The sequence below is a fragment of the Puma concolor genome, chromosome D3 (assembly GCF_028749965.1).
Source record: "Puma concolor isolate L17-30 chromosome D3, mPumCon1.1.hap2, whole genome shotgun sequence".
NCBI classification, from domain to species: Eukaryota; Metazoa; Chordata; class Mammalia; order Carnivora; family Felidae; genus Puma; species Puma concolor.
This window is the reverse complement of record NC_141678.1, coordinates 6,482,213-6,500,498: the sequence shown is the minus strand read 5'-3', so window position 1 is coordinate 6,500,498 and position 18,286 is coordinate 6,482,213. Positions and strand designations below refer to the sequence as shown.

The window sequence follows — 18,286 nt, the reverse complement described above, 5'->3', positions numbered from 1 at the left end:
TCTGTGGTGACAGACAGTGTGGAGAATGCTTGGGATTCTGTCCCTCTCTCTCTGTCCCTCCCCCACTTGCTCCTGAGATCTCTCTCAAAATAAATAAACTTAAAAAAAAAATAAGGTGATCTAGAGGCAGGTCTAGTAAAATACTGAACAAAAACAAAGCTTTAAGATGGGAACTATATTGTTACAGGACTTGAAAATATCTGCGGTTTCCACTGGTGACTGCCACAGGTACTGCTATTATTACTGTGGTTTGTCGTCTATATTTGCAACTGAGGAAAATGACACATTTCAGGTGGAGGTTAATGAAAATGAAAATATAATTTTTTCCCATGCCAGGGCATGGACCTCTTGGGTTAGAATCACGATTCCTTTGGGCATCTAAGAACTTTGAGTTAAGAACCCTCAGGCTGAATAATTGATATTGTACAATGGAAGTTTTCAAAGCCATTAAAAGATGAAGAACCTCTTCATCCTGATTTAACTCAACTTTCATGCTATGTTAAGTGAAAATACACAAAAGGCAGAGCTGGGTATATATTATAATACCATTTGTATAAAAAAGACAAAAAATATTTTCATATCCGCTTTTGTTTGCATAAAGTACCTCTGGAAGGACACACAAGAAACTGATCATTTTAATTTTTTCCAGGGAGGGTAAGTGGTTGGCTGGGGGTGGAGAGAATTGGGGAGGAAAAGTTTTCAAGGCGAACACTTTTGTTACCTTTTGAACTTTGAACTTCCATTTATTTTATTTATTTATTTTGAGAAAGAGAGAGAGAACAGGGGAGGGGCAGAGAGAGAAGGAGAGAGAGAGAACTCTAAGCAGGTTCCGTGCTGTCAGCACATGACAGCATGTAGCCTGAAGCGGGGTTTGAGCCCCTGAACTGTGAGATCATGACCTGAGCCAAAACCAAGTGCTGGACGCTTAACTGACTGAGCCGCCCAGGCACCCCTAAACTTAAAGTTTTAAAAGGGAAAGGAAAAAACTACCTCGCACCCATTAGGGTGGCTATTGTAAACAAACAAAACAGAAAAGAACAAGTATTGAAAGGAGATGGAATTCTTGTGTACTGCTGTTGGGAATGTAAAATGGTACAGTCACTATGGAAAACCATATGGCAGATCCTTAAAAAATTAAAAACAGAATTATCCCATGATCCAGCAATTACACTTCTTTTAAAAAAATTTTTTAATGTCTATTTATTTTTGAGAGAGACAGAGACAGAGAGACAGAGTGTGAATGGGGGAAGGCAGAGAGAGAAGGAGGCACAGAATCTGAAGCAGGCTCCAGGCTCCAAGCTGTCAGCGCAGAACCCAACGTGGGGCTCGAACTCATAAACCGTGAGATCATGACCTGAGCCTAAGTCAGACACAACAGAATGAGCCACCCAGGTACCCATATACTTTTTTTTTTTAATGTTTATATATTTGCTTTTGAGAGACAGAGGGAACGAGAGAGCAAGAGACCTCAAGCACAGGAGCGGGGGAGGGGCAGAGAGAGAGGGAGGCAGAATCCGAAGCAGGCTCCAGGCTCTGAGCCGTCTGCGCAGAGCCTGACGCGGGGCTCAAACTCATGAACCGTGAGATCATGACCTGAGCCGAAGTCGGACACTCAACCGACTGAGCTGGGTCCCCCCAGCAATTCCACTTCTAATTATATACCCAAAGCAGTGAAAGCAGGGGCTTGAAGAGATATTTATACATCCACGTTCATAGCAGCATTATTCACCCTAGCCAAAAAGTAGAAGCAAACCAGGCATCCACCAACAGATGCACGGACAAACAAAATATGGTATCTCCACACAACAGACTATTACTCAGCTGTTAAAAGGTGGGGAGTTCTGACACCTGCTATACCATGGATGACCCTTGAAGACACTGTGCTCAGTGAAATAAGCCAGTGACAAAAGGAAACACATATTATTCTCTTATGTGTAGTAGCTGGAATAGGCAAATTCACAGAGATAGAAAATAGACACGGGGAGGGGGGAATAAGGAGCTGGTGTTTCACAGAGACAGAGTTTGTTTTGTGAGATGAAAAGAATTCTGCAAGGACAGTGGTGATGGTTACACAACAGCGTGAATATACTTCAATGCCACTTCACTGTGCACTTAGAAATGGTTAGGATGGCAAATTTCATGTGTACTTTACCACAGTTAAAAGAAAAAGAGGAAGAAGATGTATTTTTATGAACTGCCTAGTGGCGCTAAACATTCATTCTCTCTGCCCCTTTCCCCACTTCTGGGCTTAGGGTTTAAGGTTTGGGAGGAACATGCCATCTCATCTGCTGCCTGATAAAGCTTGTCCGCTGTGCCCACTACAGAAAATCACCCGGCCCCTGGGCAGAGCCCACTGTACACGGTCCGTGTGGGGCTCCCTCCATATCCTCGTTCCTGGAATCGGAGGTGACGGGAATGAGCTCAGAATGTGAGCTGAGCCATCCTGAGCAAGACGTTTAACTTCTCTCGAGTCTTCAAAGCCAGGCTATGAATGGTACTCATGATACTCAGCCACCTTATATGACGGACACTAAAGCAGAAATGTATCCGCAAACACTGTTGTCACTCTGACACGTGAGTAGGTGAAATAAAAGTTTGCCAGAGAAGTGACCAGAAACTTTCACTCTTTTTTCCCCCCGCGAATGTCAGCGCCCTGTTCCTGTTGTCCTTTCCCGGCACACTTCTTGGTTTGTGATTCGGGAGGTGTGGGTGTCTTAGCTCTCCCACTCGATGTGAGCTCTGGGAGGGAAGGCTCCTGTCTAATTTACCTCTGCAGCCCCAGGATCCAGCTCTATGAAGTTGCTCATCAAATGTCATTCCAGCAAATGAGGTCAAATGTCTGCATTTAGTGTGCAGAGGTTGAGACTAGCATCTCTGAGCTCAAACCCTGCCTTCATCTCTTACTCCGAGAAAGTCACCTGGCAAATCACTTAACTATTCTATGCCTCCATTTCTATAAAATGGATATGCTGATAGTAAGAGGATTAAGTGAGATGTCCACTTAGAACAGTTTTGTTTTTTTTCAGTTGTGGCTGGAGACCACTAGTAATTCATGGTCTTAATTCAATCAATTGCAACAAGAATTTTAAAACTCATAAAAATAGGGGCGCCTGGGTGGCTCAGTTGGTTGAGCGACCAACTCTTGATTTGGGCTCAGGTCATAATCTCAGGGTCATGGGAGCAAGCCCTTCATCAGGCTCCAATACTGAGCATGGAGCCTGCTGAAGATTCTCTCTCTTTCATGGGGCACCAGCGTGGCTCAGTCTGTTAAGGGTCCAACCTACCCTTGACTTCGGCTCAGGTCGTGATCTCGTGGTTATTGAGTTTGAGCCCTGTGTTGGGCTCTGTGCTGACAGTGCAGAGCCTATTTGCGATTCTCTCTCTCTCCCTCTCTCTCTCCCTCCCCTGCTCTCTCTCTCCCTCAAAATAAATAAATAAACATTTTTTAAAAAAAGATTCTATCTCTGTCCCCTCCCCTGCTCACGCTCTCTCTCACTGTAAAATAAAAAAATACTCCGGGGCACCTGGGTAGCTCAGTCGGTCGAGCGTCTGACTTTGGCTCAGGTCACGATCTCATGCTTTGTGAGTTCGAGCCCCTGATTGGGCTCTGTGCTGACAGCTCAGAGCCTGGAGCCTGCTTCAGATTCTGTGTCTTCCTCTCTCTCTGTCCCTTCCCCGCTCTTGCTCTTTCTCTCTCTCAAAAATAAGTAAGGATTAAAGAAAAAAATTTTTAAATAATAGTTTAAAAAACTCATAAAAATAGAACAGGCAAGTGTGATTGTGCATCATGTTTAATAAGGGTGAGTTAGGGTAAATTGTTTCTTGAAACTTCTGTTTCATCAATATTGGATAGTGATATAATAGGTAATTCTGTAAAATAGAGGTATAACACACATGCACTAATCTTGAGTTTATAGCTGGATGATTTTTTTTAAAAACTTATTTATTTTAAGTAATCTCTACCCCCAAGTGGGGCCTGAACTCATGACCTCTGAGAACGAGAGTCACACGCTCCTCTGACAGCTAGCCAGGTGCCCCTAGCTCGATAATTATTAACATAGGTATACACCCATGTGACCACACCCAGATGAGCTCCCCATGAACCTTCCCCCTGCTCTCCCCTCCCTGGGGTTACCACCAATCTGTCTTCTGTAAAAACAGGTTATTTTGCCTGTGCTGCAGTTTCACGTAAATACACAGTAGATTCTCTTTTATGCCGGTCTCCTGTCTCCCTGTGTAACACCACTGAGAGTCATGCCCACAGCTGCTCTTTTCCCCTGCTGTGTAGTATTCCACAGCGACTATACCACAATTTAAAAATCCATTCTTCTGTAGCATTTGCTCCAGCTCGGCACACTCCTGAAGAAAAGTGCTCTGAACATTCTTGTAGGTGTCTTTTGGTGGCCTCGGCACTGATTTCTCTCCCTTAGAATTTATTTCTTACTAGAGGTCGAGATTCTCAAAATGTGATGGAATCTGTTAGAAATGCAGATTTCCAGGCCCCCTCTGGAATCTAAAACTCTGGGGCTAGGGCCCAGTGATGTGTGTTTTAATGAACACCCCAGACGATTCCGCGGCACGCTAAAGCAGGAGAGCCACCGCTCTAGGTCACTTCAAAAATATTGGGAGGCCCTGATGCAGAACAAACTCGGCACAGGGCCCAGCACCTAGTAAGTGCTCAATAAATGTAGCTATCACAATGCTTCTAATCTGAGGATTGGACAGGCGCTGTGGTTGTTTTCAGGGGCTCGGGGACCCTGGGTACTCTCCTCCCACGCCCTGCAGCCCGCACTCACCTCCCTGCCGGCCGCTGAGCCCTCTGTCCGCAGTCCCTCCACCTCCTTCTTGAGGCTGTCCCTCTCCATTCTCAGCTCCTCCACGGTCAGGTTGCCCTCATTCACCAGCGTCTCCAGCATCTCCAGCACGCGGACGATCTTGAACTGCAGCTGTGTCACCCGGGGGTCGCTGCCCAGGGCCATCAGCTCGCGGCCCATCACATAGGAGATATCATACACGTCCTCGGCGGTCAACTGGAAGGGGCTCTTGCCCAAAGCCCCCTCGGGCCCAGCCTCGTCTCCTTCTTCCTCCTCTTCTTCCCCCTCCTCCTCTTCCCCCTCCTCCTCTTCCTCCTCTCGCAAAGGGGGCTCCTCCATGGCCGCCCAGAACCCTGCAGCCACGAGAGCTGCTTTCTCACAATCTCCAAAAGTCTAACTTCCTCCCGGCGCAGAAAACTTTCCGCAGGCTGAGACCCTGCCTGCCCGGGGACGGAGGGTGGCCCAGGAGCGGCCAATCAGCGCGGCCGAGGGGTGGGCCCGGGACAGAGAGGCCGAGCGCTACGGCTCCCGGGCCCGGACGCCTGGTGCACCGGCCCCGCTGAGGACCGTGCAGGAGGGCGGCCTCCAGGATGTGGTTTGGGGCACGAAAAGACGACAGAAAGGGAGGGCAGCCGAGAAGAGGAACGCAGAGGTTAAGGGTGACCGCGATTTCTCCTGGCTGGGAGGGGTTGCAAACCGGGGAGGGGGAGGGGCCTCCGCCTGAGCCCCGCCCCCGGTGACGGCCGCCACCGCCGCCGGGTTTCTATGGAGACGCAGCGGAGTTTCCACAGCGAGTCTGGAAAAGAAAGGTGAAAAGCCCACAACTTTTTCTTCTGTGCTCACGTCTTTCCAGCCATAGAATTTGCATTGTACGTGGAGGAATATCCGGGTCTCTGTGGGGTTGGGGGGTGGGGGGTGGGGGATACTTTCGGAAGCCCACGGCAAAACAGAGGACTGCTGTTGGCGGCTGCGCGCGGGAGTCGGGAGGCCCGGGTCGCGCACAACTCCCGGGTCGGTTGTCACCAGGACCTGTGTGTGGCATCTGACTCTCAATAAAATGGAGAATCCCTGCGCTGTGCACTTGGCCGATTCCTGGGCTCCTCCCCTTAGGCAGCGTTGCAGGCTTGGCAGATTACTTAACCCTCAGCTTCCTGCTCGGGGAGTAAGAGCACTCACGTGGTGAGGTTGCTGCAGGAACATACGAGGTGAGGTCATGAGATACTGCATGTGACAAAAGTACTTCGGAAGTACGCAGAAAGTGTTCTCCAACAAACCCCAGTTGTGTGAGAGACACGTGGCACGTGGGCTGGGGTGTTAGGAGTAATAAACAAGACAAAAATCACTGCTTTGAAAATTAGAAAGCATTCTACAGTTAGGGTATTAGTAAGAATATTAGCAGTGTGGATTACAAAACGAGTTCTTTTAGGTTTGATTAGGAATTTGTAATAGTCATAGGCAGAAAACTCTGCAATGGTGCTGGTCTTTCCCGGGAATATATTGCTACCTTTCTTTGGGGGTAGATGTACCTGATTTTCTCCACACTGAGGTTCTACCATCACAATGGTGAGTGGCCACGGATAAAACAAGCAAAGAGCAAAGCAGGCAAACAGAAAAGACACTATTTTCAGGGTACAGTGTTCTAAAGATTGGAGCCAGGCCCCTGGGCAAGGACTCAGTAATCCATAAATCACAGACGTGACAACGCCCAGTGATTAAATAAGGAGATAAAACGTTAGACTTGCCATAAATAAAATATGGTATATCCAAACAATGGAATATTACTCCACCATAAAAAGGAATGAAGGATTAGAACAGAGTGCCCAGAAATAAACCCTAGCAAATATGGTCCAATAATTTTCAACAAGGGTGCTAAGACCATTCTTGGGCGGGGGGTGGGGTGGGGGCGGAGGACAGTCTTTTCAACAAATGTTGTTGGAAAAATTGGATACCTACATGCAAAAGTATAAAGGTGGACCCTTGCCTTACACCATATATAAAAATTAACTCAAAATAGATACAAAAGACAAAGCTATAAACCTCTTAGAAGAAAACATAGGGGAAAAGCTTTATGTCACTGGATTTAGCAACGATTTCTTCAAAAGCACAGACAATGAAAGAATAAAGACATAAACAGGACTACATCAACACTTAAAACTTGTGCATTCAGGGTGCCTGGGTGGTTCAGTAGGTTGAACATCTGACCTCAGGTCAGGTCACGATCTCAGGGTTCGTGGGTTCGAGCCCCGCATGGTGCCCAGTTCTGATCCTCTGTCTCCCCCTCTCTCTCTGCCCCTCCCCTGCTCACACTCTGTCTTTGAAAGTTAAAAGAAAAAAAAACGGGCACCTGGGTGGCTCAGTCAGTTAAGCTTCCAACTTCGGCTCAGGTCACGATCTCACGGTCCATGAGTTTGAGCCCCACGACAGGCTAACAGTTCAGAGCCTGTAGCTGCTTCAGATTCTGTGTCTCCCTCTCTCTTTCCCCCTCCCCTGCTCGCTCTCTCTTCCTCTCTCTCAAAAATAAAAACCAAATAAATAAAAAAAAAAACATTAAAAAAACATCTTGTGCATCCAAAAATATATAAAAATAAGAAAATAAAACTTGTGAAACTTGTGTCCAAGACCACAATTAACAGTGTAAAAGCAGCCTACAGAATACGTGAATATATCTGCAAGTCAAATCCGATAAGGGGTTATTAGGGGTTATTATCCAGATTATAAAAAGAACTCCTACTATGCAATAATAAAAAAACCTAGGGGCACTTGGGTGGCTCAGTCGGTTAAATGTCGCTGTCTTGATTTAGGCTCAGGTCATGGAGCCTACTTTTTTTTTAGTTTATTTATTTATTTTGAGAGAGAGAGAGAGAGAGAGACAGAGAGAGAGATCACGTGAGTGTGAGTGGGGGAAGGGCAGAGAGAAAGGAAAGAGAGAATCCCAGGTAGGCTCCATGCTGTCAGCGTAGAGCCCAATGAGGGACTGGATCTCACAAACCGAACTGTGAGATCATGACCTGAGTTGAAACCAAGAGTTGGACACTTAACCGACTGAGCCACCCAGGCACCCCTGGAGCCTACTTAAAAACAAACAAAAAACAAAAAAAATCTAGATAAAACATGGGTAAAGTAAAAATAGATGTAAAATATTTAGCACGATATTAGCAAACAGAATTCAGCACTGCATAAAAATTATTATACACCATGATTAAGCAGGGTTTATTCCAGGGATGCAAGGCTGGTTCAGAAAAGATAATCTATGTCATCCACCATAGTAACAGGCTAAAGATTACACACACACACACACACACACACACACACACACACACACACACACAACTATTAGAGCTAATAAACAGCTCAAGGTTCCAAGATACAAGATCCATATACAAAAACCAATTGCATTTCTATATACTTGCAAGGAATAATCTGAAAATAAAATTTAGAAAACAATTCCACTTAACAGTGGCATCAAAAAGAATAAAATATTGGGGCGCCTGGGTGGCGTAGTCGGTTAAGCGTCCGACTTCAGCCAGGTCACGATCTTGCGGTCCGTGAGTTCGAGCCCCGCGTCAGGCTCTGGGCTGATAGCTCAGAGCCTGGAGCCTGTTTCCGATTCTGTGTCTCCCTCTCTCTCTGCCCCTCCCCCGTTCATGCTCTGTCTCTCTGTCCCAAAAAATAAATAAACGTTGAAAAAAAAAAAAAATTAAAAAAAATAAAAAAATAAAAAAAAAAAAAAGAATAAAATATTTAAAAATAAATTTAACAAATGAAGAAGACGACCTGCACACTGAAAACTACAAAATCTCATTGAGAGGAATTAAGATGTAAATAAATGGAAAGACATCACGTGTTATAAATTATAACAAGATGGTTAAGATGGCAATATTCTCCATCTTACATTTCCAACTGATCTCCAGAATCAGCATAATCCCTATCGAAATTTGTGCGAAAACAGTTAACATAGCAGGCCCGGGAATGCTCTCATTGCAAAATCCTGCTTTCAAGCTTGGCCTTAGCTAGGATCTGGGAACTTGTGTTTGGGGAGGGTTCCCACCACCCCATCTGAAAAGAGTAGCTCAGTGTCCCTTAATTGTTCATGCAAACAGCATAGTTCACTGGCTTCCTCCTGGGAGTCTGGAATTTTGGTATGTGCTAGGCAGAAGGTACCTGCATGACGAGCCCCCTTAAGAACTTCTGGCAGTCTCTAAATGAGCTTCTCTCACAGACAACATTTCACATATGTCATAACTCATTACTGGGAAGTTACACCAAGTCAAGCCAGTCACAAAAGACCTCCTATTGTATGATTCCGTTTGTGCGAAATGTCAAGAGGCAAATCCAGAGAGACAGAGCACCTACTATGTGCAAAGTCTATAGTGTCGTGGTCAACTGGGCTCTGGAGTTGAGCAGTATGACTTGAACCTCACAATTGCCACTTGCCGGTACGTAAGTTTGATCAAGTTCCCCAATCTCTCCAAATCCACATGTCTTCACTGAAAACTGGAAAAAATAAAAGTATTCCCCAAGACTGGCATGAAGGTTTGATGACATAATGCATGAGAAGTGCCTAGTCCAGGGTCTAGCACATCATAAGCATCAATGGATGTTGGCTATTATTGGCTATTATTATAAAGCGTTAATGATCTCAACTCTTAGATCCCTCATAGAATTCAACAGTCTCAACCCTTCTCTCTCCACTGGGAAATTATGAAAACAGTTATGAGTTACAACAGCGGTTCTTAAAGTGTTCTCCCCAGACCACCAGCAATGGGGTGCATGGAAACTTCTCAGCAATGCAAATTCTTGACCCACTGAATCAGAAACTTGGGGAATAGGCCCTAGCAATCTGTGTTTCCACAGCCCTCTAGATAATTCTAATGCATGCTCAAGTTTGAAAAACAATAAATGATAGCACAGTGTTCAAAAGGGTGGGTTCTAGACCAGACCACAAGTATTCAGATATTGAACACTTGAATCTGCCACTGGCAAGCTGTGTGATGTTAGGTAAGTAAATCATGCCTCTACTCTGGGGCTTAGTTTTCCCATCTGTAATATGGGGATAAGGATAAAATCTAGTTTGTGGGGCTCCTGGGTGGCTCTGTCTGGGTGGCAGCCTGGAGCCTGCTTTGGATTCTGTGTCTCCCTCTCTCTCTCTCTGTCCCTCCCATGCTCATGCGTGCTCTCTCTCTCTCTCTTTCATAAATAAATAAATAAACAAACATTTAAAAAATCTAGTACATAAGACTGTTGTGAAGTGCTTTAGAACAGTGACTGGCACATAGTAAGTGCTCAGTAGATGTCAGCTATTATCATAAGCTAGTTACCACTCAAATATGAAACATAAGAAATTTCCCAAGTTCATATAATTATTGGGGAACGAGATATGGAAAGTTGGATTAGTAACACATGTAGAACATGTTTACAACAAAGTTTTTTAAAGTCACAGGGGTGCCTGGGTGGCTCAGTCGGTTAATCCTCTGACTCAACTTGGGCTCAGGTCATGAGCTCACGGTTTGTGAGTTTGAGCCCCACGTCAGGCTCTGTGCTGACAGCATGGAGCCTGCTTAGGAGTCTCTCTCTCTCTTTCTCTCTCTCTCTCTTTGCCTCTCCCCTGTTCTCTCTCTTTCTGTCTCTCAAATAAATAAACTTAAAAAAAGTCACAAGGATATATCATTATACAAAGTTTAAAAACATTTTTTTAAACATTTATTTATTTTTGAGACAGAGAGAGACAGAGCATGAACGGGGGAGGGTCAGAGAGAGAGGGAGACACAGAATCTGAAACAGGCTCCAGGCTCTGAGCTGTCAGCACAGAGCCCGACGCGGGGCTCGAACTCACGGACCTCAAGATCATGACCTTAGCGGAAGTCGGCCACTCAACCGACTGAGCCACCCAGGTGCCCCGTACAAAGTTTTAAAAAGAATTGAAGAAACACTCTTCCCCTGAGGTTTAAGACAGTATATATAGGGGTGCCTGGGTGGCTCAGTTGGTTAAGCGTTCGACTTCAGCTTAGGTCATGATCTCACAGTTCATGAGTTCAAGCCCTGTGTAGGGCTCTGTGCTGACAGCTCAAAGCTTGGAGCCCTGACAGCTCAGAGTTTGGAGTCCGCTTTGGATTCTGTGTCTCCCCCTCTCTCTGTCTCTCCCTCTCCTTAAAAATAAATAAACATAAAAAAAAGTGTATATAGCTGCACTAGCCCCACTCCACCCTCTGTGTTTGAGTAGAAACCAAAGTGCAAAAGGGATCCTAGAGTAAAGTCATGCCTTATGGTTAAACAAAGGAAAAAGTGACATGGAAAACAAAAGTTGTGGGTGGGTCACACTTAAAAAAACCAAAAATGTTTGCAGGCTAATGCCCACCAGCAGTTAAGTTCCATTAGCAAACATCTGGTGGTCCTATCTTGGTACGTTAAGTAGACTTAAGTCTTACGCTCCTGTGAATACCTATGGCACCATTTATTTCCTGGGTGGTACATCAGTATGGCTTTCTTCACGTTCTTTAAATTATTTCCAGGTCTTCTTACCCATAAATCATGCATGGAAACAGCAAAGATTTTGGAGACTTCCCAGTTTGGCTTAAATGCCTGCAATCCCGGGTCAGTGACTTCATCTCTAGGAGTTGAAGGGCTTTAGAAAAGAATCTGGTTGCAGGAAGGGCAGTGCCCAGGGCACTAGTTTTTAATCTGTTTGCACAAGAGCATACTTTTTTTTTTTTTTTTAACTTAGGTGAAATGTTTATTTAGGGTGCCAAGTGGGTGGGGAAGCATTAAAGGAAATTTTGGCAGAAGGGAATCAAATTCTCCTCCCCACTCTCCAGCCCAGCTCTTGATCCACCCTGGAATGTAAAAATCTGTTCTTCAAATAGTCGTTGAGAGAAACGAATGATCCCGGCCCAGTGCTGGCAGATCTGCGTAAGATGCTATCCGTGTGCACAAATGTCAACTAGGGTGGTCCACGCTGCCCTCCAGGTCTTCTGCTGGCTATGTAGAATATTGTGTTATTAATTTCTAATCACCCTTGAACCTGTTGACCCTTGAACAACATGAGGGGTAGGGGCTCCGACCCCACGCGCAGTCAGAAATCCACGTATAACTTTTGATTCTCCCAAAACTTAACTACTAATAGCCTATTGTTGGCTGGAAGCCTTGCCAATAATGTAGTCAATCAACACATATTTTGTATGTTATGCGTATCATATACTGTATTCTCACAATAAAGTAAGCTAGAGAAAATAAAGGTTATTGAAGAACATAAGGAAATTATATTTATAGGATTGTACTTATCAGAACAACCCACATGGACCCGCATAGTTTTTTTTTTAAGATTTTCTTTTTAAGTAATCTCTACACACAATGTGGGGCTCGAACTCACAACCCCGAGACCAAGAGTCACACGCTCCACCACTCCACTGACTGAACCAGCCAAGTTTAAAACTATGTTATTCAAGAGTCGGCTGTCGCTAGACATGGCAGTCACAGAGATGCCTTTCAGATGACCCTTCAAGAGGCCAAGAAGCACGTGAAAAGATAGTCAACATCGCTAATTGGAGAAATGTCAGTCAAGCCACAAGGGGAGAATATCTTGCCCAGCCATTAGGATGGCGATTCTTCAAACAAAAACAAAACCCAGAAACTAAGAAGCCTTGCAGAGGATGCGGACAATCGGAACCCTCGTGCTTTGCTGGTAGGAATGTAAAACGGTGCAGCTCATGTGAAAAACAGTATGGTGTTGCTCAAAAAATTAAAAATACTGGGGCGCCTGGGTGGCTTAGTCGGTTAAGCGTTCGACTTTGGCTCAGGTCATGATCTCGCGGTTTGTGGGTTCGAGCCCCGCGTCGAGCTCTGTGCTGACAGCTCGGGGCCTGGAGCCTGCTTCGTATTCTGTGTCTCCCTCTCTCTCTGCCCCTCCCCTGCTCATACTCTGTTTCTCTCTGTCTCAAAAATAAATAAAACATTAAAAAAAAAATACAATAGCCACATGATCCCACAATTCCACTTTCGGGCATATAGCCGAAAGAAAGCAGGATCTGGAAGAGATCTTTGTATACCTATGTTCATAGCAGCATTATTTACTCTAGCCAAAAGGTGGAAGCAACCCAAATGTTCATCCACAGATGAATGGATAAGCAGAATGTAGCCTAGCCCTACGGGGGAATGAATTTCTGACAGTTGCTACAACATGCATGAATCTGAGAACGTGATGCTAAGCGAAAGAAGCCAATCATAAAAAGGCAAGTGCTCAGGGCGCCCGGGTGGCTCAGTCGGTTGAGTGTCTGACTTCGGCCCAGGTCATGATCTCACAGTTCGTGAGTTCGAGCCCCGCCTCGGGTTCTGTTCTGACAGCTCAGAGCCTGCTTCAGATTCTGTGTCTCCCTCTCTCTCTGCCTCCTCCCCACTCATGCTCTGTCTCTCTCTGTCTTAAAAATAAATAAAACGTTAAAAAAAACAAGGCAAGTGTTCTACGGTTCTGCTTACACGAGGTGCCTGGAATAGTGAAATCCATAGAGGCAGAAAGCAGAACAGTGGTTACCAGGAGCAGGGGGCTGGGCTGGGGGAGTTTTTATTTAATGGAGACAGAGTTTTAATTTTGCAAGATAAAAAAAAAAGTTCTGGTGGTTGGTTGCACAACAATGTAAATACACTTAACACTATGGGGCTGTATGCTTAGAAATTAAATGGCAATCAGAATTTAAATGGTAAATTTTATGTTTCCTCTGACCACAATTAACAATTTAAAAAAAAAAAAAAAAAAGGAAAGCACTGGCCGGTCAGTGCGAGGGTTGTGGTTCGCTGACTGCCCCTAGCTTCAGCACCTTTGGATTCCGCACAGCATTCTTGCCAGGGCACACTTCCCAGGGGCTCTCAGCTGATGACTGAGCACAGCAGGGAGACGAGGACCACGCCATTTGCGTCCTCCACGGGACAGCTCTAAGGGGCAACCTGCTCTGGGTCCTCCCCTCCTCCGTGGTCAAGTGCACGCTGTAGTCTGAGGCTCTCACTTCCTGTTTCTTTCCTTTCCTTTCTAACATGTCAAATCTGCATCCTGGTCTGAAGGCGAGTTTCTCTGCCCAGCATTGCTTCCTCCTTCTCTGTGACTCACAGGTGTATCTCCACTAACCCCCTTTGCGCTTCTAAGTTGGTCTGACCCTTTGCTCACCAGAGGACCTAACTAACACAAGACACGTGTAAATATATGCTCACTGTGAAAAATTGTAAATGTTCCTTGAGTAGGTATAAGAGGTGAGAGATCCTCCCCCTGCAGTCCCTTCATTACCCCAGAAACAGCTAATGCTGGCAGCTTGATGTAACCTACCTACACCCGCACTCATCTAGTAGCCACCAGCACGCGAGTGCTTGAAATGTGGCTAGTCCTAACCAAATTATAAGTGCACACTGGAATTCAAAAATGAGAATATAAGCTGTCTCTCTAATGATACTTCTACTGATTACCTGTTAAAATGATGTTTAGAATGTGCTGGGTTTATTCTATTTAGAATAAATGATTAAAATTAGCTTCGCTGGTTTCTTTTTACTTTTTTAATGTGGTTACTATAAAACTTAAGATGACACATGTGGCTGACATCCTCTTTTTATGGAACATCACTGCTCTAGATCAGTGTGGTCTGCCAGAACTTTCTACAGTGATGGAAATGTTCTGTATCCACACTGTCGGATATGCGAGCCACTAGCTGTCACATCTATGGAGCACTTGAAATGCGGCTGATCCGACTGGGAAACCGAGTTTTTAAATTCTAAAAATTGGAATGAATTAAGTTGACCTTTATACAGCCAGCCGCAAAGGACCAGAGGCCACCATGCTGGCAGCCACTGTGCCTCCTGGATGTTCACGTATGTACACACTTCCACGCACATATTTACATTTGACCGAGGTATAAACATGTTATACCTTCTATGTTAAGGTGCACAGATCTCTGTTGTACACCTTGATGGATTTTCATAAACGTGTAACTCTATAACCACCATCAAGATAAAGATATAAGACATTCCCAGCACTCCAGGAGACTCCCTCATGCCCTATCCCAATCAGTAATAACTTCCCCCATAAGAAAGCTCTATTTTGACCCTTATCATTGTCACAGGTCAAAGCTGCTTGTCCTAGAATTTCCCATAAATTAAAATGTGTAGACTGTACTCTTTGAGTCCAGTTTCTTTGCTCATCATCATATCTGAGAGATTCAACCACATTGTTAAATATGGTAGTAGGTTTCTTCTTTTTTCTTTCTAAACACACGCATATGTATTTTAATTTTTTTAATGTTTATTATTTTTGAGAGAGAGAGACAGTGTGCAAGCAGGGGAGGGGCAGAATGAGAGGGAGACACAGAATCCGAAGCAGCTCCAGGCTCTGAGCTGTCAGCACAGAGCCCGATGTGGGGCTCGAACTCATGAACCGTGAGATCATTTCCGGAGCCGAAGTCGGACGCTTAACCGACTGAGCCACCCAGGTGCCCCTCCACACAGATGCATTTTATAAACTTTTAATTTAAGAACAACTTCAGATTTGGGGCACCTGGGAGAACACTACTTTATCTGCTTTGGCCACTGGGGAGCCTTTAGGTGGCTCCAGTGTCCCTGTGACATCATCATCATTGTTTTTTGTTTTGCTTTGTTTTTAGACCTTCCTTACTTTCTGGCACTACAAGTCGCTCCAAGCTCACCTTGTGTATTTCTTGCCCCAGTGCTAGAACTGCCATTTCTCCAAGGAGCACTGGTTTGTTTTTTTTTTGTTTTTTTTTTTAATGTTTATTTTTGAGAGAGTACAAACGGGGGAGGGGCACAGAGAGAGGGGGACAGAGGATCCGAAGCCAGCTCTGCGCTGACAGCAGAGAGCCTCATGCGGACTCAAACTCACGAACCATGAGATCATGACCTGTGCTGAAATCGGACGCTTAACTGACTGAGCCACCCGGGTGCCCTGGCACTGTTTACTTTCATTAGAGGATGATACCAGAAAACAAGATCTGGGTGCTAGGTTGTGCTGGTTGCTACTGAGGTGCACATGAATATTTAACAAAACTTTTCTTAACGTGGTAAACACATATGCATATTTACGATTTCAACTCTTCTTAGGTGTGCAGTGCAGTGGCATTAGGTGCATTCACAATGTTGTGGAACCATCACCCTCCTTCTCCAGAACTTGTTCATCCTCCTGAACTGAACCTCTGCATCCATGAAACACTAACATTACACCCCCAACATTCTACTTTCTGTCTCTGTGAACTTGACTATTCTAGGTCCCTCATGTAAATAAATGGAATCATACGATATTTGTTCTTTTGGGCCAGCTTACTTCACTTAGCACAATGTCTCCTAGGTTAATCCGTGTTATGGCAATGATCAGAATTTCCTTCCTTTTTTTTAATTTTTATTTTTTTAATTTTAAGTAGGCTTCATGCCCAGCATGGAACCCAATGTGGGGCTTGAACTTGCAATCCTGAGATCAAGACATGAGCTGAAATCAAGAGTCAGACACTTAACCGACTGAGCAACCCAGGTGCCCCATTAATACTTTTTTAAGAGAGAAAGAGAGGGCACACACAAGTTGGGGAGGCGGAGAGAGAGGGAGAGAGAGCATCTCAAGCAGGCTCCACCCTGTCAGAGCAGAGCCCGATGTGGGGCTCAATCCCAACTTTGGGATCATGACCTGAGCCGAAATCAAGAGTTGGTTGCTCAACCGACTGAGTCACCCAGGTGCTTCATACATTTTTATTAATAATATATTTTTAGAAAACATACTATGAAGAAAGCTGTAGATATTTAGAAACTATGTTCACCTACCAAATAAAGATTCAATAAAGGGGCACGCCGGATGGCTCAGTCAGTTAAGCATCCAACTCTTGATTTCAGCTCAGGTCATGATCTCATGGTTCACGGGATCGAGCCCCAGGTCGGGTTCCTCTCTCACTCCTTGGGATTCTCTCTCTCACTCTCTCTTTGCCCCATCCCAGCTCACACACTCTCTGTTTCTCAAAATAAATACATAAAAACTTAAATTTAATGAAGACTAGATAACAGTAATACCGTTCTTAGTAATTAGAGATAAACTTACCTTCTAAGGATAAGATTACATTGGAGATACCAGTTGCAAAAATCATCCACTTGTAAGGATTAATCAGAAAATGAGTGGCTTAAGAAAACCACCAGACACCCACCATCAAATTTAAGCACAACTGTATCGAAGAATTTCAAGGTGTAACACAATCAAGTTGTAATCTACTGGAATATAAGCACCTATGAAAAGAGAAACATACCATAATCAGAATGCATACATCTGTTCTACAAATATTTATTGACCACCTCGTTCTCTCTTCCCTCCTACACCCAAGTTTTAAATCTGGGCTTCTTAACCATGACTCTAACGGGCAGGAGTCTTTTAGTATGCTTCAAGAATCATTTGGGGACTTGCAAAAGATGCAAATTTCCAGAGATTCTGAGCTCTCAGATCCCAGCGGGGCCCAGAAAATGGCATTTTAACAAGTTCCCACATGATTCTAAAGTCAAAGGCCCCAAGCTCAATTTAAAAAGCTATTTTGCTTGTGTCGAAAGTGAATTTATTAAATTTAGGGGTTGGGAAAATGTACAAAATTTCATGTTGTTAAAGAAAAATTTCAGGAGTGAGCCTATGAGCAAGGACAAATCTTTATTTAGGTTTGCAAACCCAGAAGGACAATCCAAATCAGTTGGTGTTCCTGTCCAAAGAGGACAAGGAGACGTGGTATTTTTAAGACTTATTTTATTTTTAAGGCTTAAAACTACAGCGAGGGAGAAATTTCAGTTAGTATGGGTCACTCAGCGACTGGCTGACTGCTTTTGCTCAGTATTGTGAGACAGGTGGAACTTTCCAGGTGTCTAAACACCAAGACGTTTATCATGCTTCCAGGAAGTGGCTGCTCTCTGGAAAACTCCATACAATGGTGGCTGTTGCAAGATGGAGTCAGGGTTGTCAACTCTTCCCTGGCCCCTTCTCTGCTTCATTTCCCATTGATCAGTTATGGTGGGGGAAATTCATTACAGTGGAGTCCTTCCTTGCCCAAGTCCTTCCTTCCTCTGCTCATACTCTTGTCTCTCTCTTAAAATAAATATTTATTAAAAAATTTTTTTAAATATTTTTAAGAGAGGAGAGAGAGAGAGAGCGAGAGAGAGAGAGAGAGAGAGAGAGAGAGAGAGAGAGAATGCAAGCAGGGGAGGGACAAAGAGAGGAAGATGCAGAATTAAAAGCAGGTTCCAGGCTCTGGGCTGTCAGCATAGAGCCCGACACGGGGCTTGAACTCATGAACCCATGAGATTATGACCTGAGCCAAAGTGGAATGCCACCCAGGTGCTCCAAATAATATAAATAAATATATATATAAAAAAAAAAAAGAGTTGCATGCTCTTCTGACTGGGTCAGCCAGGCACCTGCCTTTTTATCTTTAAAAAACAGTTGTAGTTTGATAAGATTATAGCAACCAGCTAAT

At 44.5% G+C, this 18,286-nt stretch overlaps 1 protein-coding gene across 5 annotated transcripts in view; it reads right to left on the bottom strand.

Annotated features, from left to right (window-relative positions):
* Positions 1-18,286, bottom strand: part of RILPL2 (Rab interacting lysosomal protein like 2) — a 36,739-nt gene that overhangs the window by 11,290 nt on the left and 7,163 nt on the right. For 2 of the 5 annotated variants that reach the window (XM_086681512.1, XM_086681513.1), the window contains 2 exons: positions 16,879-17,060; positions 4,797-6,002 (listed from right to left, as the gene is read on the bottom strand). In XM_086681512.1, coding sequence (XP_086537638.1) covers positions 4,797-5,153 — 357 coding nt within the window. In that variant the 5' untranslated portion in view covers positions 5,154-6,002; positions 16,879-17,060. Of the gene's footprint in view, positions 1-4,796; positions 6,576-7,158; positions 7,294-16,878; positions 17,061-18,286 lie in introns of those variants that run through there. The other 3 variants (XM_086681514.1, XM_086681515.1, XM_025933193.2) reach the window with 3 other exon arrangements.